Below are 24,860 nucleotides of genomic sequence, written 5' to 3' on the forward strand. Positions count from 1 at the left end.
TCTCACTAAAATTCTCTCAAGTGTTTAGGGACATACACTCAATCAACACAATCTACACCTTTCTACCATAGGCTTGCAAGGACTCTAAAAATTGATCGACATACAATGAATATGCACCTTTCAAGGACTTTTCGGGTTATAGCGTGGCTTAGGATTATTGAAGGGTGGATATTTTTTTTGGGAAACTAGGTAGAAAAACTTGAAGCTTTTAAGATCACATATTTCAAACAAAAGTGGACAAATCAATTGATCCCCCCAAAATCATCAAATTCATACTAGAGAACTTAGTTTTCACAATTTTTTTCCTCATGCAAATGAATTCACAGTGTGTGAACTCATTCCATGCTCACATTTTTTTCCCAAAGAAGTCCCTCGACAAATTTTTTTTATATTCATTTTTTTTCCAAACATGGTGTTATGCATTTTGCATTCTCTTTATTTATTTATTTTTCATTTCTTTCACCATTTCCTTTCTTTTCATGAGAGACATTCTCTTCATATATTTTTTTTCACAAACTTTTTCAAAATATTTTTCTTTTAGTTCTCTAGTACCCCACCCCAAACTTAATAGGTTGCAAATCCCAAGAGCAACCCCAAACTTAATGATGAGCATTGTGCTCAAATCACAAGTTAGGTGATCAACTTCAAGAAAATCATCTTCTTTTTTTTTTTGTAAAAATTATGTGGTTTGCAAAAAGAAGTAAGATCAAAATATTTTTCTTTCAATAAGGCTCAAAGGGGCTAGCAAGGGATAATAATATTCAAAGGTAGGCTACAAAGGCTCAAGCTCACAAAAACGTGCCTCGGTGCATTATTCATCGCAATCAATCAATCAAGAGAATTCAAGCAAATTCTAGAGAATAGGAGAGACGTGGAACTCACATAGTCAAGAAAGAAATTTAAGTGTTTAGGCTCAAGTCCTCACAGTTAGGATAACAGAGAAGAATTAGAGCCATTAGGAATCATGCTAAACAAACAGAAATCATTTCCTCAAAAAATCATCAGCAAACTAATATAACCAAAGAGCAATCAATAATGTAAGTTGACAGTTACTACTTAGATGGAGAACAAACTAACAAGCACATTATAGTTAAATGCTCAAAATCAACTCACACATAAATATTAACTCAAACAGATAAGAATAGAGTAGTGACAAATTCATTCAACAATGCTTTTTATTACTTAATAAAATGCAAAAATTAAAAGAAATATAAAGACCGAGTTACCTATCATGGGTTGCCTCCCAAGAAGCGCTTTTTTAACGTCATTAGCTTGACGCCTTAACCACTGTTAGGGTGGCATAAATGATAGCAAGAACACATCATCCTTCTTCTTCCTCTTGTTGGTTAAGAATTCCATGAACTTAGCATAGAGAAGCAAATGTTCCCATCTTCCAACAACTAAGCTTTTGGAACAAGCACTCTCCCACCTTGGAGAAGAATGAGATTTCTTTTGCAAGAGATTTTTCTCTTTAGACTCCATTGGTTGAGACTCAAACGTTACATAGAGATCAACATGATTTACTCTTCTCATGTCATTCTTCTTGTTTTTCCATTTTTCTTCTTCTCCAATAGCATGATGTTTCATCTCCATCTCAACCAACTTATCACACTCATTTGCCTTTTCAACAAGATTACCACATTCAACTTCAAATCCATCAAATGAACCTTGATTTGACCTCAAAAATGCATCCAAAATCTTTTTGAGTTGAAAGTTGTAATCAATGTTGATCAGTTCGCGCTCTTTTTCATTCAAACAATACTCCTCACAATATTCATTGTGATGATTCGCTCCACAAAAATCACTTCTCAACTTCAATCTTGAAATCTTTGCATCTAACCTCTCTTGCTCATAAGATAGTAAACATAGTTGATAACAAATGATAGCTATTTCTTCGGAATCAACCAATCTATTATCAATCCATTTCATTGCTACAAAACTTAGAGAAAATTTTTAGTAGCAAAATAAACCAAAAAAGACATAAAGAGAAAATTGCATATATACAAAAATAAAATGAAAATAACAGGAAAAAAAAATCCTAAGTAAAATAAATTGGCTTGTCAAAATTGATCAACAATCCCCGGCAACGGCGCCAAAAACTTGATAGAAATTTAGCAAGTGTACTAAATAGTCGTCAAGTAATAAAATTTATAAAGTTCGTATCCGCAGGGATTGTTCCAATCTCGACAAAACAATTAAATTAATTTAGGATTAATAATTAAAATGCAAAAGGGGGAGTTTAACTTAGTTTGGATTTTTATCATAAACTTAGAAATAACTTAGGATTCAAATTGATGGAAGAAAAACGATTGATCCTTTTGGTTCATCTAATTACTACTTCTCTTGGCAATTTCATGTATGATTACAAATTACTCAATTTAGTTTCACGATTAGATTAAATCAAAATTGATTATGTCCAATGTCTTGGTAACATAATCCTCTCCCTTGATCATCGATTCCTAATGTATTAGGTAATCTATGATCAATTGAGGTTTACAAACTTTAATCTTTTAATCTCAATTAACGATCCGAAATGTCTTAAGTGAAAGTTAATTGATCAATCATTTCTAGATCAATCATTCATTCCTATCGTCATAGTAAAACAAATAATTAAAATCATTGCACAATTGATCAAGTCATGCAAAGCATTAAGCACAAAGAATAATTGAAGAAACTAACTTCGTAATTCATATATCAATTCATATGATAATCACATTGTTCAAGAAAAATAACAATTAGAATCCCCTAAAGACCAATCATGAAAATTTAGCTAGACATAATTGTGACAATTAGCAACATAAAGAATAAAATAAAACCAGATAACATATGATGCTCCTGCTTGTTGCGCTATTGCCGTTCTCCAATTCCGTTCCTGATGTGTGCAGTGTGCGTGATGCCCTGCTCCGTTTGGGCCTGATCTCCTGCGCAGCTCTCTCCTTTTCAAGTCTGTGTGTTGTTTTATAAACAAGTCAATTCCATTTCTTTTCTCTTGGATCGGGTCAACTCAAAACATAAGGCCCGTGCTTGCTTTCTTTTGGCCCAGCTTGAAGAAAGTCTTTCTCATTTTCTCATCACATGACACACTAGACAATGAGTAAGTAACTTCACAAAATAAAAGCTACACAAAATATATATTAATAGAGAATAAGACATAATTGACACAATAAACCAAAAATTGCAATTTATTTAAAATGACTCTAACTTAAACACTAAACTAATAAAATTATATTAAAAACTTAATTAAAAAGACTTTAAAAATAGCGACTGATGAGGATCTCATCACAAAACATAGTAAAAATAAATACTATTATGAAATAAAACATCAAGCACTTACATAACACTAACTCCAATAACAGAGTGATGTCGCGGATAATCCTCAAGTGTTTTTTCCTTTGTATCATTTTCATCGGACAATAATTGAGCAGAAACTTCAGAGCTTGGTTTTGGTTCAGAAGCTGCACCATCACTGCCAATTCTTTGAATTTCTTGAGTCAATGTTGGAAGCCTATCTATAACCTGAAAACAAAATTAACGAATATGCTTGTTGCAAGACTTATTTTTCATATTACAAGATAATAATAGGAAAGGGTGGGCTTTGGTGCAATGGCAAAGTAGATGCCTAGTGCCAAGGTGGTCCTGGGTTCTAGATCTAGACACCGAGCCCCGGTTATAAACGTATGACCCTTACTAGTCACTAAACTCCACAATGATGGGAGCCTTGTGCACTGAGCCTCCCTTTACAAGATAAATAAGAAACTAAAAGATACACTCAAACTCACAATAAAGGTTAGTAGTAGGAAACTACATACCTCTGGCAGGTCAATCTTATTCAAAACAACAATGTATGGTCGTTCGAGGTACTTGGGGTTATACATGCGCAACTCCTGCAAAACAGAATTAGTATGGAGAGAGAATGAGCGAGAATAAAAACTTCAAAACACGAGGGAGAGATGCAAATTCCAACAAGAAAAGTTGGACTCGCCACGAAGTACTTTATGTATATTAAACCCTTGATGTGAACATGAATACTAAATCTTAGATGTGTTGAAATTTCAAATTTTGAATATCCTATCAAGGGTTGAGAGGATTTTTAACATTTTGAAACTCCCTTCTAACTCTAAGCATTTGATTTAGTATTTTTTGTGTGTTGAGGTGTGTTGGTTTTTCTATTTACGGGGATAAATCTTATATGTCCTCTGCGTCGTTTTTGCAGTGGCATAAACTATGTATATTCCTAGCATACCTTGTGCTAGTGACTATTGGTGATATATTATTAATGTTTGCTTCTTCGGGAAAAAAAAATGGAGTCTAAAGGGTGTAAACTAAATAGCCAACAACTTCGATTAAAGCTGCTGAGCCAACAAAAAACCTGAATCTAAATTATAAAATGCAATGTACATACTTCTCTGACAGTTCTGTAGTCATTTACAGTGTTTTTATTAGATGCATCAACAACATGGACCAATAGCCGGGTTCTCCTTAGATGCCTCAAAAATTTGCGACCAAGACCCTGAAAGATAAAAAGAAGATTTCATATTTAATAATTAGCATCTCAATGGTTTAAAAGACAGACATTTGACAGTAATATATATGGATTTATTGATACCTTTCCCAAGTGAGTGCCTTCTATAAGACCAGGCAAATCTGCTAATGTTGCTTCAGATGAATACATCCCTGTTCCCAAGTTGGGATCACCAGCAAGGCGACCAAGATTTTGCATTAATGTTGTAAAAGGATAACTGGCAATATCGGGTTTTGCAAGTGTAATGGCTGCCAGAAGTGTTGATTTCCCAGCATTTGGAAGTCCCTGCAACATGATTAACTTGATCTTGAGCAGCTGAATGAAAACATTTGCAGAAGTAAAACCTTCTACAAAGCAGTCTTTCACTTCCTCTAAAGCTAAGGAATTTCACTAGGAGTAATAGTAATAAGCAACTTTTGTTCACCATATTAAAAAATGATTTATACAATCCAAAGAAACTAAATGAAACAACTCAAGCTTTACAACACATCACCCCACTATTCTTCACAATCTTCAATAAAGTCATGGTAAGTAAAATCAATATTTTAGTTTCCCCGAAATCTCAAAATTATCATGCTTAGTAAAGAGATAATACACAATCCACTTATCAACATCCCCACACAAAGTATTATGAAGATAAAAGTGAGAAGACCCGTAGAGAATTAAATATGGCACAATGGATAGATGCAATACTTACAATCAAACCAACATCAGCTACAACTCGCAGGATCAACTCCAACTTAACCTCCTCTCCAGTTTGACCGTGAACTAAAACCTGTAACAATTTTAAAATGATTGTTTTATCTTACAGTAAGATAAGAACACAACTATTGTTCCTGGTTTCAAGATACATTTTCATTTCCTGATAAAACTGAATATGAAATTGATAATTTAAAACTGTAGTTTCAGACCCCAGCAGATACTGACAAATGAGCAAGTATTTTGGGCAGAAAATTGGTTGATCAATTATGGATTGCAAAATTGAAACCAACAATGGTTAAACTGAGAAATCAAGAGCAAAGCCTTGTTGACTCAATCCTTCAAGTCACTAATGATAGCTTCCAGAGAGACACAATCAAGTAAATATTTCAATGAACCACATAAATAATCAATAGACTTTACCTTATCCGAGTCATCTCTCATAACATTACTTGTCAAACTCGTCATTTTTTTTCTATTATGCCGTTATAAGTAAATCGATATGTAGTAATTTTTTGCGTTGCGAGATTTAGCCACGGTTAAATGAAACTTTTGCCACACCTATTTAAAGCGGGGTAACATTTTTATGGCAACAGTTATGTCAACTTTAAAACCAGTATTTTCGCCACAACCAAACCATTCAATCAAACACAGTTTACTTCCCAAAGCATAATTTGCAGCACCATTTAGATGAAAGTTGTAATAAGATACTAATTAGATTGTAAGCTTAGGTAGAATTTATTTTATGTATGCGTACCTTTAGTCTTTCATGAGCTTCCCTGACAGTTTTTCCATCTTTTTGCTTCCTCCAATTATGACCATCCTTTCTAAAGTATCGCGTAACCTTCCGATCAAATAGCAAAAGTGAACTGCCTAATGTTATCCAAAACACCATAATTAAGAACTACAATAAGATATTATGCTCAATAAATAAACCATTTGTCCTAACGAATGAAGGAAAGGGAAGCTATTTAGAATCAGAATTACTGAATCATACTTGGAGGCATATATGAAGGTTCAGAAGCAATCTGAAAGTTGGTCTGATTAGTGAGAATTTGGCAAATTTCAGCTGGACATAGCCATCTATATTGTGCTTCTGATACAAATTTATGCTCTCTAATCAAAGGCAATTTGTGTTTACACATATAGATACAGATATCAATTTTTCAAAAGGAAATCAAACAGAATTGGCAAAGAGGACCGAATGTCAAGTATATTTGGCTTCCAATCCATAACCATGATCAATTTCATCACATGACAGAGAGAATGATAGATTAAATAGCCAGTACATGACAGAGATTCAAATCATGTTTTCTCCTATGATTAACCAACAATACAATCATACAAGGAGATGCAAAGTGACACTGCATATGGAGAGCAAACAAAATCCCACACAGTCACACATGCATATGGATTTGTAGCACTTGTAAACAGAACCTATGATGTGTAAGATGATACTCATACAAAGAAAGTCCAACTAACAAAAATATTAATACTTGAACCACTCACAACAACCACCAAAACACAAAAAACACAGCATTTCCATTCAAGGTAGAATGATTCTTTAACTCAATCGCCGAATTGCTGCATAACCAAAACCAAATAGAACAAAACAAGTTAACATTAACAGAGTAAACACACAAGAATCAAATACATGCATGATTATTTAGTGTATGATTTTGAAATAGCAAATGACATTCAAATTAATTTAAGAGCTACAGTGCATAATATTAAAATTTCTGATACAAAGTCTTATACACCTCTTAGCTCAAGAATGGTAAACCTACCAGGACTTTCTTTTTTGCATAATATTACCAAATTTCTGTTTTAAACTTGATTAGTAAATTTTAGGAATGATGATTACCAAAGGAATATACCCAGTAGCACAACTTACTCTGTTCACAACAGTAGTATGTGAAATCAAAGATCAAGGCATGTTAAATTGTGTTGCTTACTGATAGAGTATTTTCTGCATTTTAAACTTTTCACTACTCAAATAAGCATTTGCCAACACTGCCTTTAAAGTGTATTCTGATTCTATGATTGCTATCAAGATGTTTAAAAAATGTTACTCTCTTACTCACCCTCAAGGCACACCGCACACTTGTGAAAAACATTCACCAAATCCATCAGAACTCAAATTTGATTGAGTGGCAACATGTTTTTAGAGATAAATTTTAATATCTTTAATTTTATTCCTGGGTTTATTTCCTTAGAACTCTTTACAATGTTTGTACTAGTTTTCCTAGATTTTTAGTTTTCTCTTGTAGGGGTTATGCCCCTTTTACTCATAAAAAAAAATGTCATAAGTAATTGCCTAGTGTCCAAATTAATTTATTCAAGTAAGCAATGTTTTTAATAGCACTGAGATAAGGCATGCTAATTAGAAAAATGAATAATGGAAGATCCATTAAGAGCTTGACTACTTCAGCTCATTTAATTAACGAATTTAATTTTCAGCTTAAATTTATCTCATTTAGTTCATGAACTTAGTTCAACTAACAAATTATCAATCAAATTTAAAACTTTATTTGAGTTGACTCGGTTGATTGTCGGTCTTGCGATAATAACGCGTATTATATTCTCTCTTTTTCATTTATCTATAATCAGTGGCGGCCTCAACACATGTGCGGTATGTGCGACGACATCGTGCCTCAAAATTTTGAGGTCCTCAACTCAAAATTTCGAGGTCTTATAATATTATTTATACCTATAAAATATCAAATGTATATTAATAGATTAATTTTTAGGCTCTAAAATAATAGTTAGATATTGTTAATGTTCATAAAATATCATATGAGTATCAATACATTAGTTATCTATACTCGTAGATATAGTTCTTGTCTATTTTAATTTTTGCATAAAATTTAACCTTAGATTAGGATGTTCTTTTTTGATGTTATATACAAAGATAATTATTTTGTATTTCTTTTCCCATTTGATTTAATGCAATTGGTTTAATATTGATAAATTATAGATTTACAAGAATAAGAATGATTTTTCTTTTTTATATTATATACAATTTAAATCGACAATTTTTTTAAAAAAAATTATATTTTTTTTAAAAAAATTATATTTTTTTATTAAGAGGCAAATTTTATATTTTGCACAGAGCCTCCAAAAACCCGGAGACGCTCCTGTCTATAATATTACTCTTGTTTATATTAGTTTAATTATAGGCTTAATTAGTTTATTGGTCCCTTAAAGACATTTTAGGTTTCACAATTGTCCGTTAAAAAAAAATAATTCTGGATTGGTCCCTTAAAGACACATATGTTTCTCACATTGGTCATTTCCGTCAATTTTTTACAAAAAACGTTAGTTTTAGTTGACTGAATAGTGGATGTCATTAAGTGTAAGTGGTCCACCAAAAACCTTATTAATTTTTAAAATTTTAATCATTGGAATTTTTTGTTATATTTGGAGTTAAAATTTAACGAAAATGACCAATATGACAAACTTATATGTCTTTAAGGGATCAATCCGGACCTTTTTTTTTTAAGGGATCAATCCGAACCTTTTTTTCTCTTTAAAAGACTATTATAAAACCTAAAATATCTTTAAGAGAACAATAGACTAATTAAGCCTTAATTATATCTATCTATATCATGCAATTAAACGCTGTGGAGCATAAGACCAAGTTGGTGACTGAGACTAGCCACATGGCAATGTGCATGCAAGACAATGACTTATGACTCTACAGTATAAATTCTTGTGACAATTAACAAACATTACTTAATTTATATTAGAATATTAATTTCTAATATTAATCAAATTAATTATTTATGAAAATAATTAATTCACAATAGTTAGATTAAAGAAAGCTCTTTCACAACACACAAATATTTAATCCAAGATGTCCTTGCAAATCATAACGAGTGCAACAAACCAACAACTATATACAATATTGGATAACTTATTAATTAAATCGAAAGCCCGATTAGCAAAAATTAAAGTGCCTTGAGAAACTACTTAATCTCTTAGAATTATAAGTGCTTGACAAAGAAAAACTGTTTGATTTAGACTTAAACCTTATAGTTACATCTTTCTAATTAAAATGATATGTATATATTGTTTTGTAACCAAAGAAAACAATATGACACTTTTTGATTAGATGAGTGTATATATATACAAGCTTATCATTATAATCAAGAGATTCAAGACAAGCCAATAAAAGGAAAATGAATTTATTACACGTTAACAGTTAACTCTATTTTTCATCTAGGCTTAATTAATCGCTCAAAATATAGATACATTAATTAAGAAATTTGGTCTCTCCCGATTCATATACTTAGTTTCTTTCATATACACACTACTCATCTAATAAATCAAACCTGCGTATGGTTTGAGTATGCTAGAAGTTATGAGTTTGATTTTTCGCTCCGTTGTAAATATATAAAAAATTGCATATTTTCGAAAGACTTAAATCAACCGATAATATGTGCGTCAAAAAATAAAATAAAAAATCAATTGACAATGTGCTGTTAAAAAAAACGATAATATTAAAACCCTTAAGTTGAATATTTTCTTTTAAACTTAGAATTTCACAATTATTTTACGTGTTATTTTGTAGCTTCGTCTACACAAACAAAAAAATAACCAAACCTCGAAATGATACTATATGTTTAATTAAGAGATTTCGTTAACACTGTCACATCCTTTTAGTCATTTTTATAAGATACACTCTATATTAGTCAAATGGTTAGTCACATGCATGCATTAACTATTTTCTTTACACTTGTATTTTTCTTTACACTTGTATATAAAAATGTAAAAGTATTTTCTTTTTTTCATTAATAAAATAGTGGTGCATTCCATTTGGAAAAAGAAAAGTAAGAAAAATAATGGTGTGCCCACACAGACTTGAAAACGTGATGGATTGATTATTCAAGCACAACCAACAAATAAACATATATTAAAACAACTTTAGTATAAAAAATTGACGTCTATATTATTATTCTAGTATATCTTTAACCTTTCTTAATAAAATAGTATTTTTTGGAAGATAAATAGAGATTTTTAGCTGCCATATAATTTGAAGGAGATAAGAGTCTTGTCTCACTCGATAATTGGCGTGTTGGAAATGTACAATTAAATTTGAAAAGAAAAGAGTTTGTTTTTAAAGTGTGCAAGTAATTGTTTATTTATTACTGTTGAAAACAAATAGTATGTTTCTTTATGGAAACAAATTCATAAAGCGTGATTTAAAAAATTATGATTATGATTTGCTGACTGTATTGAGAAGTCTTAGATGAGTTGGCTTGGATAAGAGTTTATAAGTAAGAGATAATTCTTATCTTATAAACTGGTTTTGTGTTGTTGAGTTAGACTCAATACTCAATTCTAACATGGTATCAGAGCCTGATTGACGATTTGTTTGGCCAGCTGCTATCAGATTTTTGAACGGATCATCCACTATTTATATCCGCGCCTCAAACTCAATAGCGCTGAGAGCAATCTTTACCTTACAAACTTATTTTGTAGGGTTGAATTAGACTCAATTCTTTATTGCATTTTTCTTTAAGATGGACGAAAATTTGTAGCCACATACGTAGCAGCATCATCATCATCATCGTCATAATCATATATTTTGTTCATATATTTTGTTCAACACTCACATAAGACATACTCAACCACCCATGAAGGGTTATAATCAGGAAAAACTTATGTTTCGGTATTTTTGTGTGTGTTGTCGGTTGCAGTTTTGCCCCCTCTGTTTTGATTAAATCGGAATTTTACCCCTCCTGTTTTAAAACGCGGACTTTTACCCCCCCTGTTTTATAATTTGTTGGATTTTGCCCCCCTAAAATTCTGTTTTCGAGTCACAACTTTAAAGCTTCGCACACAACTCAATTTTGATCAATAATTTACCAAAAGGATACCGAAATGACCGTAATCGAGTTATCTTTCCACATAATCAAACCCCACTAAATTTGGAGTTACAAAGAGAGATTAATTACCGTTTTAGTGAAGGTATGTCCCCCAAAATTCTGCAAAAAATTTGCTTTCGAGTCACAACTTCAAAGTTTCGCATACAACTCAATTTGGATCCATAATTCACCAAACGGCTACCGAAATGACCGTAATCGAGTTATCTTTCCACATAATCAAACCCCACTGAATTTGGAGTTACAAAGAGAGATTAATTACCGTTTTAGTGAAGGTATGTCCCCAAAATTCTGCAAAAAATCTGCTTTCGAGTCACAACTTCAAAGCTTCGCATACAACTCAATTTGGATCCATAATTCACCAAATGGCTACCGAAATGATCGTAATCGAGTTAGCTTTCCACATAATCAAACCCCACTAAATTTGGAGTTACAGAGAGAGATTAATTACCGTTTTAGTGAAGGTCTGTCCAATTACTAATTCTGCAGAAATCTACTTGTGATCTTCAAATTCAACATCGTCTACCGAACACATCGTAACTCCAAATTCGACGAAATTGAAATGCCAACAAGGGTAATTTCGTTAGATTTCCATACATGTAAATAGTATTAAAAAATGAGCTACAGGGTGAGAGGAATGACGAGAATACCAGTAGTAGTTTCATACGATAATTAATTTGAACAGACCTTTACTAAAACAGTAATTAATCTCTCTCTGTAACTCCAAATTTAGTGGAGTTTGATTCTGTGGAAAACTAACTCGATTGCGGTCGTTTCGGTACCAGTTTGGTGAATTATTGATCCAAATTGAGTTCTGTGCGTAGCTTTGAACTTGAGGCTCAGAAGCAGATTTTGTGCAAAATTTTGGTGGGGGGGCAAAATCCAACAAATTATAAAATAGGGGGGGTAAAATTCCGCATTTTAAAATAGGGGGGGTAAAATTCCGCATTTTTCAAAATAGGGGGGGTAAAACTGCATTTAAGCCAAAAAAATATATATTGAACACAATTGAAGAAGTCAAAAATAATATTTAACACCGTTGAAATTTGTTAAGTAGTCAGTATCATACTATCATTATTTTGTAAGGAAAAAAATGTTGTTCAAATCTTGAATTTTGAAAGTTTAATTTATAATTTGCACGAAAAACTAATGAAAGACTTGCAAAAATATCACTATTAAAGTTCAACTAACTAGCAATCAAAAGTTTGCCACACAAAGAACATTGTTTGCTACTGCAACGTGATGTAAAATTGTGATATACTTTAAAAATTAAAATTGTAATTAATAATAATGATTGATTTAGTGTATTTCAATGGGTTGTTTAGAAAAAGGATAAAATGTTTCTATTGTACTGTTTTCAGTTAGAGCATGTACTTCTTTAAAAATTAAAATACTTTGCTTATAAATTGCTGACCGTCGAGTTTATGTTTTTTTTGGGTCAAATTTCTATGCTTTTAATTAACCATTAACCATGTATGATGATTTCCTATCTTCTAACTCAGTACAACATCCCCTAAATTATTATGACAAAGTACTGAACTAGATGACTAAACTTTTTTATTTCTCTCTTACACACAAATCCTTCTAAAGTCGTTAATGTAGGGATTTAAGAGCATCTTCATGTTGGGGAGTTTGGGGGAGCTCGTGAGATACAATATGATCAATGCTCCAGAAGGACCAGAACCACAAGAGATGAGACACCACATCTCCACTCAAAACATTAAGACAATGGGTTAATGAGTCATCTCTCTTATAAATCCAACAATTTTTTCATAGTGTACATAGTCAATGACTCGATGTAAGACTTAACCACTCACACTTGAAACTCAACATTCTCCCCCCAATGTGAGTTTTCACACTCTATAGTTGATTCAATACTAGGATCCACTCCCGCTCTCCCATCAAGCCGAACCACAACTTTGATACCAATTGTTGGGTGGAGAATGTGGTGTCTCCCTCTCTTGTGCGTATTAGACAAAACGTGAAATATAGCGATGTGTAATTATTGATAGATAATATAAAATTAGAAAAAATAGTATATGTACGGACAATGTAAACTAATTTTACGATCATTCAATCTCAACTGTATATTACTCCAAATTACGCTACTACATCCACTTCAATTGTACGACATGGAGATTGAATGCTTGATTAAACCGACTAGAGCTGTCAAAGGGGTCGGCCCGGTCCGGCCTGGCCCGGCCTTGAGGGGCCCTGCCCAGCCTGGCCCGTTAACTCCATGGTCCGGCCCGCTTAGCCCGGCCCGATAAGCAAAAGCCTACATGGCCCGATAGGTCGGCCCACTAATTTTCATAATTTGTTTTTTTTGAAAAAAAAATATATTATACTAAATTTATGTTATATTTCTCAACTAAATCTTGAAGAAGGTAATTCGTATCCCTGTATTTTCTCACATAATCTCCCAAACAACAATATCTTCCTCTTTATCCTCATCAAACAAACAAACAAATCTCTAACAAATAATCTCATTCTAATCCAATAAGTTTTTTGTCATATTATTATTATTACTACAAAAAAAAATTCCAAGTTTTATATCTTTCATTCATCCATTGTAATTTAAGTATAAAAAACAAAAATATAGAAAGAATATAAAATAAATACAATAAAAAGGTGATAGGCTTAAAATAACCATATTATAAATAGAAATAAAACAGATTATAGATAGGAACAAAACACAAATAATAACAATAAAACAACAAAAATAATAAAAAAAAAAATATATATGAATTTATACATAAAAATAGGATCAATATAATCCAACAAAATCTCATAAAATCATCAAGACTTTTTTTGCCAAAATTATCTCATAAAATCTCAATCCAATACACCATCCTTATCTTCTCTCCAAAGACATATCAACAAACTAGCTAATTAGTTAACGTCATAATCAATCACAATTGTGACATGAGTCACATGTGGTATCCAGCCATACACTATTTAAACCCCCTTGAGCTATAGCCAATATCACCAACAAACACAAATTGTAATTTGTTTTCACTTCATTACAATCTTGATTATATCCGCAACAATGACCACCACCTACCTCCTCTTCCTTCTTCCAATTCTCATAGCCACCATCATCACATCTCCGGTAGCCGCAGCCGGTGGACAATGGCGAGTACTCCAAAAAAGCATCGGCGTTGTAGCCATGCACATGCAACTTCTTCACAACGACCGCATTGCCATATTCGACCGTACTGACTTTGGCTTATCAAAGCTTCCTTTACCCAATGGAAAATGTCGTCACGACCCGAGAGAAACCACGGTTAGAAACGATTGCACAGCTCATTCAGTCGAATATGATGTAAAATCTAACACTTTCCGTGCATTGTTCGTTGAAACCGATGTTTGGTGTTCTTCCGGATCAGTGAATCCCGTCGGAACACTCATCCAAACTGGTGGCTTCAACGATGGAGACCGCAATGTTCGAATCTTTGAACCTTGTAATGGTTGTGATTGGCGGGAAATTCAAGGCGAACTTGGTGCTCGGAGATGGTATGCTACCAATCATGCTCTACCGGACGGCCGTCAAATTATCATCGGCGGTAGACAACAATTCAACTATGAGTTTTACCCCAAAAACGGTGGTGCAAATGTAATTAACTTACCATTTTTGGCTCAGACCAATGAACCTGGTGCAGAGAATAATTTGTACCCTTTTGTTTTTCTCAATGTGGATGGCAACCTCTTCATCTTTGCTAACAACAGAGCTATCCTCTTTGATTATACTAAGGTACTTTTTGCTATTCCATTGTTAATTATATATGCTACTTCCTTTTAAACTAAAATAGTACTATAGTATTAGTTTTAGTCCAATTATGAACCAAAATCTAGCGGAAAAACTCATTCTATTTTCACCTAGTAGTATATATACTATTGAAGAGGCCAAATTCATACATGTTAAACTCATATTGTTGTTAAAACATTATCAAATTCTCTTATAACTATCAATGATATTTTCATCAAATAAAAACTCATCATTAATTATGTCTCATACGTGTAGCACACATAATAGCTACCAGAGATATTATTAGAGTGGCCGGGATTTGAACCTCGAATTCCACGTTTCTTCACATGTAAATGTGTGAGTCTTACCATTACACTATTTAACCAAAAAAAAAACTCACGATTCTCGTATTTTTTTACTGTTTAAATGACGACCTAATTGATTGTAAAAAAAAAAAAATTAGACCTAATTGATAAAATTTGCATTTTTAAAAAGAGGTGTAAAAAGACTTAAATTCTGATTTATTTTTTTTACGTCTTACCTCCTTTAACTTTTTTTTTTTTGGTAGAGTCCTTTAACTTTTAATTCAATATAAAAATTTCTATGTATACTTTTTTATGGACCAAAATATTTTTGTTTCTATTATTAGTTTTGTTTTGTATGTGACGTATACTTTGTAACGTTCTACTTTTAATGCATGTTCTCAAAGGTCAAAACCATGTGTCAACAAATTTTTGTTTTCTTTTATTTTTAATGTTTGCTACGTCCTATTGATGATGTTGTTAATTTCTTTACCATATAAAACTAGAATGCCGTGGTGAGACAATTTCCACAAATACCAGGTGGGGAACCTAGGAGTTATCCAAGCACTGGTTCAGCGGTATTGTTGCCATTAAATCTCCAAGCAAGAAACTTAGAAGCTGAGGTTTTGATTTGTGGTGGAGCTCCAAAAGGAGCTTTTCAAAAAGTAGCAAAGAACGAGTTTGTCGGAGCTTTGAATACTTGTGCCCGAATTAAAATTACCGATCCAAATCCAAGATGGGTTTTGGAGAAAATGCCCGGGGCTAGACTCATGGGTGATATGATAACACTTCCGAACGGTGAAGTTTTGATTATTAATGGAGCAGCTGCGGGTGCAGCCGGGTGGGAAACCGGACGCAACCCAGTTTTAAACCCGGTTATTTACAAACCCAATAACCCAATTGGGGCACGGTTTGAATCACAAAACCCGTCTAATACACCCCGAATGTATCATTCTACTGCTATTTTGCTTCGTGATGGGAGAGTTCTTGTTGGTGGTAGTAACCCTCATCGTGCTTATAATTTTGAAAATGTGTTATTTCCAACTGAACTTAGTCTTGAAGCTTTTTCGCCTACTTACCTCGAACCTATCTTTGCAAATATTCGTCCGAGGATTGTGTCTCCTACTCCAGCACAAAAATACGGTCAAAAGTTGGAGGTTCAATTCGAGGTGCAAGCAGCATTGGATCTTAATGCAGTACAAGTTACATTGTTGGCGCCGCCGTTTAATACACACTCATTCTCCATGAATCAAAGATTGTTGGTGTTGGAGTCAGGCAAAGTGGCTAATGTGGAAAAAAACAAGTATGCAATTGAAGTTACAATTCCCGGTTCACCCATTCTTGCACCTCCTGGTTTTTATATACTATTTGTGGTTCATAAAGAAATTCCAAGTGAAGGTGTTTGGGTGCAAATTCATTGATTTTCAAATGTAACGATGTGGTAAATGATAAATTCATTTATACATTGTCAAAATAAATATATTTGGTTTCGTTTACAGAATAAATTTATAATTTTAAAGGGGCTTTGTTGTTGTTTTTTTTTTAATCAAAGGTGTATATGTTATTCAAATGATTGGTTTACCATTATATAAAATGCTCATATTTCTTTTTATATATATTATAGTTGATATATTTAAGGTTCCGTCATTTACAATTTCTCATGCATTAAAGCTTCTCTTTTTTTGTGAAATCATGCATGAAAGTATTTGAACAAAAGGTGTAAAGACCAATAGTAAAATTCAAAAAATGGACTTAAATTTGAAGAATTTAAAATTTTAGTTACAAAATAAAACAAAAAAATACATGAGATTGAAATCACATTTTATGCTCATATTATTGAGCTATGCTTAAATCTTTTGAATTGGTTAAGTTCAAATTCAATAGATTAATTGGGAAACTTGTGGTAGAGGTTGGTCCCCACATAAAATTGTAGTTATAGTTGTTATGGTTAATGCGATCAAAATCTTTGTATAGCATAAAAAAGGAATTAAAGCACATCCAACTAAAAAATTACAATTAACATGGTAATCTCTATTCTCTAATGTCCAAATTCATCACCCTAAAGCACCAAGTAAGTCATTGCCAACAACTAATGTTTTTCTGGATTAAATGTGACTAAGATGAAACAACTAATGGTAGACCAAGCCCTACTATGATGAAACAACTAAGGTTGTTTTGTTGTCAATATTGGCACCTCATATGTTTTACATACTTTTTTTTTTTGTTGAGTAGCAAAGAACACTTTTATTAACAAAACTCATATAACATAAGATATGTTATAAGAGCATAAAGCAGAACAAAAGGAATACAAAAAAGGCTACGGCAGAACAAAAGAACAATAAAGCCACAAATGAGCTAGGCAACGCATATGAACTTTGTAACAATCTACTGCTTATGAGCTAGGCACCATAATTTTTACTGCTTAAATTTGAATCAAAGTCAATGAACTTAGACTTTAAATCAATTACTATGGTGCCTTGAAATCTAAGGAATGAATGGTCTATAGTTAATTGTCTTTAACCAAGACATTAAACTCAAGTGGTTAATAAACTTCTTTACAAGAACCCGAGTTTAATTCCTGATAAAAACATTTTTTTTTTTTGTACATGAAACAATTTTTATAACTTGCTCCCATTTTATTTGCATAAACTACCAAAAAAAAACAATTGAAAATGTGTAGTGGTATATAGCACGACAGGTTGGGCGCACGACATCATTTACCAGTTACCACGCATATTTGTGTTTTTAAGTTTAGAGAATGTTAACATGTTTAAGTTTTACCAACAAGAGTGATGGCAACAACAATTATAACAATGCAGGTTGTTTTTTTTGTTTACAATATAATTGGGGATCGAACCTAAAACCTATAGCGTGCTACCTAAATTTCTTACTACTAAACCAAATTTAGTGGCTTTAACAACGAAGATTTTGGCACCGTTAGTAAAATTAAAATATAAGTTAATTGATATTTGATAAGTTAGTTTTTAGCTAACAGCTGAAAAATTATTAGAGTAAAATAAAAGTGTTTGATAAATTTAAAAAAAAACTATTTGTTATAAAAAATATTTGAAAGTGTTTGTTATAAGTACAAAACAACAAACATAACATTTGATAATATAAAAAAAAAAAATTAATGTTAGAAAGATTGATTACACAAATACCAAAAAAATATTAAAAAGCTACACAAGTAATATTTTGTAATATTTTTATTGATTTTACCATGTAAAATGTTCACGGTAACAATGCCTCATGTCCTTTATATTAGTCAGTTAGTTTATAAAGTTATTGTCTAGCCCTCCTAAGTGGTAGTTACCAATGATATTATTTAAGAGATCGAAGTTGAAACCCGATTTCTCTACCTCTCCACATTTAAAATATGTGTGTTTAGTCACTAAATTACTTAACAAAAAAGTTCATGTTAGATACTAATATTGTTAAGTTAAATATCATGACTCATATTCAAATTCAAAAAAGTTCACAGTTGTGTGTCAGTTTTTTTTTTGTTTACGATGGAGCTGTAGATGGAACCCAAGATCTCTAGCATACTACTAAAACGTCTTACTACTAGACTAAACTTAGTGACTCTATTTGTCGTTTCTTCAAAAATACAAAAATTATTTAAAAAAAACCCAAAATGGTCATGTTGGGCTGTTATGAAAAAAATTGATATTGGGCTTACACCAAATTACAAAGAACCCAATAACTATATAAAACGATCATTTCATTCATTCATTCTCTCGTTTCTCATAAAACCCTAATTATCCCCGGAGAACAAATCAAGCCGCCGCGAAAATGGTGTCTGGATCAGGAGTCTGCGCAAAGAGAGTCGTGGTCGACGCTCGTCACCACATGCTCGGCCGTCTTGCTTCGATTGTAGCAAAGGAGCTTCTCAATGGTCAGAAGGTTGTTCTTGTTAGATGTGAAGAAATTGCAGTCTCCGGTGGACTCGTTAGACAGAAGATGAAATATATGCGTTTCCGTCGTAAGCGTATGAACACTCAACCTTCTCATGGTCCTATTCACTTTCGTGCTCCTTCCAAGATCTTTTGGCGCACTGTTCGTGGGTTAGTTAATTACGAACTTAATCACTCTGTTTTGGTATTGATTAATCTCATTTTGTATATTTCATTTTGTTAGGTTTTGTTTAATTTGGTTAATTCAATAATAAGAACTGTGAAATTTGTTATTAATTAGCTTTGTTAATTTTTATTGGAAAAAAAATCACATTTTGCTTGAGAATTTGGAATACTCATTTTGAATTAATCGCATTTTGTAAGGTTGTTGAATTTGATCACTCTGTTGTTGAAATTTGTTGTTAGAAACTGTTATTATTGTTAAAAGAACACATTTTTATTGGATCTGTAGGTTTTTAATTGTTTGCTTTGTAAGGTTGTTAATTATTGGTTTGGTGATCTTCGATGTGGTTTTATTCTGGGTTGATTTTGACATCAAGAATTGATTCTAACTTGAAGCTAGAATAGAGTTGATTTGTTGTCTAGAATTTAGAGCTTTTGATTCTAGAATTGATTTTTAGACTCAAATTTATTGTTTGACACTTTTACATGAATGTTTTAAGCATTAATCTCGTTACCTTCAACTCACTTTTAGCCAGAATCCATTTTATACAATCAATTCTCTTTCAAAATCAATGTTTTCTACTACAGTTACAAATATATATGTGTCATCGAGTTCTCTATTATGTTTTGAATGGTTTTTGAGAATTGTTGTGTGACTATATAAAATGTCTATTTTTGGAGGGTTTTTGAAGTGATTATTTGTTTTAGGATGGATTGTTTTAAAGTTGAATGTCATTGTTTCTTTGTTCTTTGAATGTGTTGTTGAGTGTGTCATGTTTTGGAGGTTTTTGAGATGTGTTTTGTGTTTATGGTAGAATGATTCCACACAAGACAAAGCGTGGAGAAGCTGCCCTTGCTAGGTTGAAGGTTTACGAGGGAATTCCTCCTCCATATGATAAGATCAAGAGGATGGTTGTTCCTGATGCTCTTAAGTAAGTTTTTGATTTTTGTGGTTGTTGAATTTAAATGTTTTTATATTGAATTTGAATACTGATTCATGAGTGAATGAAATTATTAGGGTGTTGAGGCTTCAAAAGGGACACAAATACTGCTTGCTTGGACAATTGTCATCAGAGGTTGGATGGAACTACTATGACACCATCAAGGAGCTGGAGAAGAAGAGGAAGGAACGTGCTCATTTGGCTTATGAGAAGAAGAAGCTGCTCACTAAGTTGAGGGCTAAGGCCGAGAAGATTGTAGACGAGAGGCTTGCTCCACAACTCGAAATCCTTGCTCCCGTTAAATACTAAGTATTTGTGACCAGTTTAAATTTTTGTTTTGTAGTCTATCAAATTGAATTCCATTTCAGTTTTGGTTGTTATTCTATGTTTATCGGAGCTTAGAAATGACAAATCTTGAACGATGTTATTTTCTTATTATAATTTTTGTCGTTCCACCTGCTTTCTAAAATTATTCCCCTTTGGTGTAACATCATATATTGCTGGTTTGTGGTAAGAACATATACTATGAATCTTTGTTTTATTGTTGTGCTTGATTAAAGTTCAGTATCTTGGCTAGGGCACTAGGTCAAATTCTCAGTTATGTTATTGTCTTCTGACCTCACCCATATTTTAAGTGGTACTGAATTTTAACTCCATGAAGTTCAATCAATTGAGCAACTAATGTAAATGTAAAATGCTGTGTCCAGTTATAAATTTAGATATTTAGCTGCTAAGGAATTTTTCAGTATAAATTGCAACTGCATTGATTTTTTGAAACTTCCAATAAGCATTATACATGAAATAGTGAAGACGATAAATCATATTATAATTATTGTTTTAAGCAAAACCAAGTAACTAACAAATAAAAAATAGAATGTCTTTGATTTATTTCAGTTTTAAAGAAAATTTGAATATCATTTTATGAATCTTCAAAAAAGGGGTTTGAATAAGGTACAATGAATATCAAAACTCAACCTCAACTTAAACACTGCTACATTTTTTGTTGTTGGATTTGGCCCCAGACTTTTCATTATGTTGAAAGAGACATTAATCATCTCATCGCTTTTGAATTCCATTGATTTTCTGTAAAGATGTTTAAGATCAATCAATAAAAATCATCTTATTCAATCACAATTTTTTCAGATTATTTGCAATGTTTCTAGATTGTTTTTATGTCAATACTCCTACTACAAGAATTCTAACACTATATACAGATTTGGAGTTATTCTTATGAACTTCTATACCAAAATTTTGGAGATTTCAGGCAAGGATGTGGTTAACAAGTCTGTAATGTAACTTATGTTGCTTGAAGTTTTTTCTGAAGAGATTGCTGAGCTTATGTTATTGTTCTTTTGACTGATGTGGCACCTGATTGGTGCTACGGGGATTTCTTAGGAGCATAGTTGTGAGATATGAAGTTACACTGATTTGACTGATGTGGCAATCTTTGTTTTGTCTAATTTTTTCACCACATATACATTTATCTATAATCTATTATGTTTGCCATTCATGAAACTTTTATTTGTTATTTTGTAGACTAATAAAATATTTTGAATATTTTTTTATTACTAGCTTTATGATAACAAAACCAACTCCATGTATAACACTTTTCTGTAGAGATGGTCTTGGTGCAGACATAAGTGAGTGTTCATCATAGCTGTACAAATAGAATAGTCCCTTTGAAAACCCTATTAATGATATTTAGGAGAATAGTTCAACTTTTCTAGTCATCATTATTTTAACATTCAATGGTAGAATGTCTGATTTAATTCAATTTTTTAAGAGAATTTGGATATCGTTCATTGGATTTTCACGAGGTTTAAATAGGGTTACAATGAACAACAAACCTCTCCCGCAACTTAGACGATGCTACATTTTTGTTGTAGGATATCATTCTATTGATTTATACAGAAGATGTTTAAGATCAATCAGAAGATTGTTTTATGCCAATACTCATACAAGAAAATGTCAACAATGTTAATAAAATATATTCTCAAATTCTAACACTATCTACAAATTTTGTTGTTTTTAATAAATCTACAAATAGACTTTGGAGATTTTTTTTATGAACTTTTTCTATTTTCAAAATTTTGGAGATTTGAGCTAGCTTTTTCTATAAAAACTGGTGATTTCTGCTTATGGTTGTTACGATGGCCAAGTACAAATGTGACAGAGTTCTAAGCAATTCCTTTTTAAGAAACTGTCAGTGATTGAACGAAACAAATAAACAAACACATCGCAAATTGTAAAGATCAATAGAATCATCCAAACCAAATCAAGAAAGAAAACAAATGTAAAAATAAGAAAATAGTTGCAGAGACTCATTTGTAATTTGAACAATTCCATTCCAAAAAGTAAAACTAATCAGCAATTAAATTGTCTGTTGCTAATTGTTAAAGATGACCATTATGGTTCAAAACTATACAACGCATAAAAGAAAACATGAAATTCAAATAAACCCTAATTCATAATCCCAAAATACTAATGTCCATATCAATCCTTAACCCTAAGCACGTTCACCACGAATGCGGCGAGCAAGCTGAATATCCTTCGGCATGATCGTCACCCTCTTAGCATGAATGGCGCACAAATTGGTATCCTCAAACAATCCAACCAAGTAAGCTTCAGCAGCTTCCTGAAGAGCAAGAACAGCATGGCTCTGGAATCGCAGATCAGTCTGCAACAACAAAATCAAAAAAATATTCAGAAAAAATTCAAACAAAAAATCACATAGGTGAATCGCAATATTCAACAGGAAATTGATTTTGAACGATTGAAAATGTCAATTACCTTGAAATCTTGAGCAATTTCACGAACAAGACGCTGGAAAGGAAGCTTACGGATCAAAAGTTCAGTACTCTTCTGGTACTTACGGATCTCACTGAAAATTACACAAATCGAAAATTCAATACACCGAAACCCTAAAAATCATCAATCGTATACAAAAATTAGGGGAAAATGAAAATTACCGAAGAGCAACGGTTCCAGGACGGTAACGATGTGGCTTCTTGACTCCACCAGTAGTTGGAGCAGATTTCCTAGCAGCCTAAACAAAAATCGCGAAAAAAATCAATCGATTGAATCGAATAGAATCGAAGAAATTGAAACGAAACGCTGAGAACGGAGGAAGATTGTTACCTTGGTGGCGAGTTGCTTCCTTGGAGCCTTGCCACCGGTGGATTTGCGAGCGGTTTGCTTAGTACGAGCCATTGAATCGGAATCAAAATCGAAATCGGAGAAAGGAAGAAGAGAGAGAAAGCGAAGAAGAGAGAGATTAATTAGAACGAAGAACTCTAATGAAGATTATGAAGATTGTGAATGAATAGAAGTGTTTATATATGAGTGGGTTAATTATGATTAGGTCGGTTTAATTTGGGATGAGAGAGATAGAGAGATCGTGGACTTTGAATGCTTCAACGGTCATGATCATTTTTTTAATCAGAAATATTAATCTCAATCCGTGTGCATGTTTATTATTGGCTGAGTTTGTTGAGTTGCGGATTGCCAGCGTGGACAATTTGTGTTTCTTTTGTGAGTAGTTTACCGCTTGTTCTTCCCTTTTAGCACATCTCTATTTTTCGCTAAATTAACAAAAAAGCAAAAATATCTTTTTTTCTTAAAAAAAATTATCGTTATCCTTTTTCAATTTAAAAATAAAATAAGAATTACTACTATTTTTATTTATCAAATCAAATTATAATTTTTTTTAAATAATTCATTCATATATTCTTTTTTTTTTTTACTATTCATATATTCTTATTATGACATTGATAAGACATTGGGTTTTTCGGATTACCCGAAGAAGAAAAATAGTACTATTGGACTTTTGCTCTAAAGAAGTAGAGGTTAATGCTACGGTGGACCATCTTTACAAGTGGTCCATCGTGGACAAGTGATCTACCGAATATGAATTTTACGAAATTCACGAATTGAAAGTTTATATCGTATAGATCATCTATAAATTTTTTAAATTTTTTTGAAAATCATTTGATATGTTATTGAGACTCATCAAGATTTACGTTATTTAATAAACATTTAATCTTGATTTGTCTCAATAACATATTAAATAATTTTCAATTTTTCTAAATTTTTCTATGGATGATCTATATGATATAAACTTTCAATCCAACGGTGAATTTTGTAAAATTCGTATTCGTTATAATGTTATTCATAACTGTTTTACCGTGAACCACTTAATGAAGTGGTCCCTATTAGAATTTATCGAGAAATAGAATATTGGATTTTTAGTTATTGAACTAGTAATATTTCTAGAGTTGGATTTTACACGGTTTGATTGCATCTAGTTAGAAAATTTGGGTCCTCCTATTAATATTATGATGAAAGTACAAAAGCAAGTATTTTCGTTATATCGTATCCACAGGGACTAGTGTGATATCAATTGCACATACACAAATTCCATGATTCTAAGTGCGGGTTTGTTTTGATTTGGTTTCGTAACATAAAATTGCGATAAAAGTGCGTGATAAACTTTCGGATAATAAAAGGTTGTCGGGACTAGATTCATTATCTCGTTAGCATGTATCAATCAACCTCACTATATATATTTCATTTACCAATCATTATTATCACATATCACACATCGATCGTATCCGTATCCGGATTACGCCGTGAAATCTATTATATCTACCAACGTTCGATGCCTCGAATCATTAATCGACATAAC

At 32.2% G+C, this 24,860-nt stretch overlaps 4 protein-coding genes across 15 annotated transcripts; 2 read left to right on the forward strand and 2 right to left on the reverse strand.

Annotated features, from left to right (window-relative positions):
• Positions 1-2,665: 2,665 nt before the first annotated feature.
• Positions 2,666-7,552, reverse strand: LOC123886961 (probable GTP-binding protein OBGC2). 12 transcript variants are annotated; one of them, XM_045936228.1, is made up of 8 exons: positions 7,116-7,552; positions 6,219-6,805; positions 5,979-6,094; positions 5,220-5,297; positions 4,607-4,807; positions 4,403-4,510; positions 3,810-3,884; positions 2,666-3,516 (listed from the first exon to the last, which is right to left on the reverse strand). In XM_045936228.1, the coding sequence occupies exons 2-8, from the start codon at positions 6,364-6,366 to the stop codon at positions 3,331-3,333; spliced, it is 912 nt and encodes a 303-aa protein (XP_045792184.1). In that variant the 5' UTR covers positions 6,367-6,805; positions 7,116-7,552; the 3' UTR covers positions 2,666-3,330. The 12 variants fall into 12 exon arrangements, with proteins under 12 accessions (XP_045792184.1, XP_045792198.1, XP_045792234.1 ...); XM_045936242.1 differs by having other exon boundaries at positions 6,219-6,317; positions 7,306-7,487; XM_045936278.1 differs by having other exon boundaries at positions 6,731-6,805; positions 7,306-7,478.
• A 6,443-nt stretch (positions 7,553-13,995) lies between these two features.
• Positions 13,996-16,773, forward strand: LOC123886944 (aldehyde oxidase GLOX1-like). The gene is made up of 2 exons (XM_045936212.1): positions 13,996-14,863; positions 15,666-16,773. Exons 1-2 carry the CDS (start codon positions 14,159-14,161, stop codon positions 16,578-16,580), a joined length of 1,620 nt encoding a protein of 539 aa, XP_045792168.1. The 5' UTR covers positions 13,996-14,158; the 3' UTR covers positions 16,581-16,773.
• A 2,103-nt stretch (positions 16,774-18,876) lies between these two features.
• Positions 18,877-20,730, forward strand: LOC123887032 (60S ribosomal protein L13a-4). Its single transcript, XM_045936309.1, has 3 exons — positions 18,877-19,223; positions 20,051-20,167; positions 20,254-20,730. Exons 1-3 carry the CDS (start codon positions 18,952-18,954, stop codon positions 20,483-20,485), a joined length of 621 nt encoding a protein of 206 aa, XP_045792265.1. The 5' UTR covers positions 18,877-18,951; the 3' UTR covers positions 20,486-20,730.
• A 1,740-nt stretch (positions 20,731-22,470) lies between these two features.
• Positions 22,471-23,508, reverse strand: LOC123887041 (histone H3.3). The gene is made up of 4 exons (XM_045936319.1): positions 23,315-23,508; positions 23,146-23,222; positions 22,967-23,057; positions 22,471-22,853 (listed from the first exon to the last, which is right to left on the reverse strand). The coding sequence occupies exons 1-4, from the start codon at positions 23,384-23,386 to the stop codon at positions 22,683-22,685; spliced, it is 411 nt and encodes a 136-aa protein (XP_045792275.1). The 5' UTR covers positions 23,387-23,508; the 3' UTR covers positions 22,471-22,682.
• Positions 23,509-24,860: the final 1,352 nt, after the last annotated feature.

Source organism: Trifolium pratense, linkage group LG1 (genome assembly GCF_020283565.1).
Source record: "Trifolium pratense cultivar HEN17-A07 linkage group LG1, ARS_RC_1.1, whole genome shotgun sequence".
Lineage (NCBI taxonomy): Eukaryota > Viridiplantae > Streptophyta > Magnoliopsida > Fabales > Fabaceae > Trifolium > Trifolium pratense.

What these genes read in the sequence shown, in the direction of transcription:
- LOC123886961 (XM_045936228.1), bottom strand. Translation starts at nt 6,366, where the DNA reads ATGTGTAAACACAAATTGCCTTTGATTAGAGAGCATAAATTTGTATCA. An exon ending in AAGCTCATGAAAGACTAAAG is followed by an intron (nt 5,298 to 5,978) that starts GTACGCATACAT and finishes AAATTGTTACAG; the next exon opens with GTTTTAGTTCACGGTCAAAC. An exon ending in AAGGCACTCACTTGGGAAAG is followed by an intron (nt 4,511 to 4,606) that starts GTATCAATAAAT and finishes TTTATCTTTCAG; the next exon opens with GGTCTTGGTCGCAAATTTTT.
- LOC123886944 (XM_045936212.1), top strand. Translation starts at nt 14,159, where the DNA reads ATGACCACCACCTACCTCCTCTTCCTTCTTCCAATTCTCATAGCCACC. An exon ending in TCCTCTTTGATTATACTAAG is followed by an intron (nt 14,864 to 15,665) that starts GTACTTTTTGCT and finishes ATATAAAACTAG; the next exon opens with AATGCCGTGGTGAGACAATT.
- LOC123887032 (XM_045936309.1), top strand. Translation starts at nt 18,952, where the DNA reads ATGGTGTCTGGATCAGGAGTCTGCGCAAAGAGAGTCGTGGTCGACGCT. An exon ending in TTTTGGCGCACTGTTCGTGG is followed by an intron (nt 19,224 to 20,050) that starts GTTAGTTAATTA and finishes TGTTTATGGTAG; the next exon opens with AATGATTCCACACAAGACAA. An exon ending in GTTGTTCCTGATGCTCTTAA is followed by an intron (nt 20,168 to 20,253) that starts GTAAGTTTTTGA and finishes TGAAATTATTAG; the next exon opens with GGTGTTGAGGCTTCAAAAGG.
- LOC123887041 (XM_045936319.1), bottom strand. Translation starts at nt 23,386, where the DNA reads ATGGCTCGTACTAAGCAAACCGCTCGCAAATCCACCGGTGGCAAGGCT. An exon ending in CCTGGAACCGTTGCTCTTCG is followed by an intron (nt 23,058 to 23,145) that starts GTAATTTTCATT and finishes TGTAATTTTCAG; the next exon opens with TGAGATCCGTAAGTACCAGA. An exon ending in AAATTGCTCAAGATTTCAAG is followed by an intron (nt 22,854 to 22,966) that starts GTAATTGACATT and finishes TTGTTGTTGCAG; the next exon opens with ACTGATCTGCGATTCCAGAG.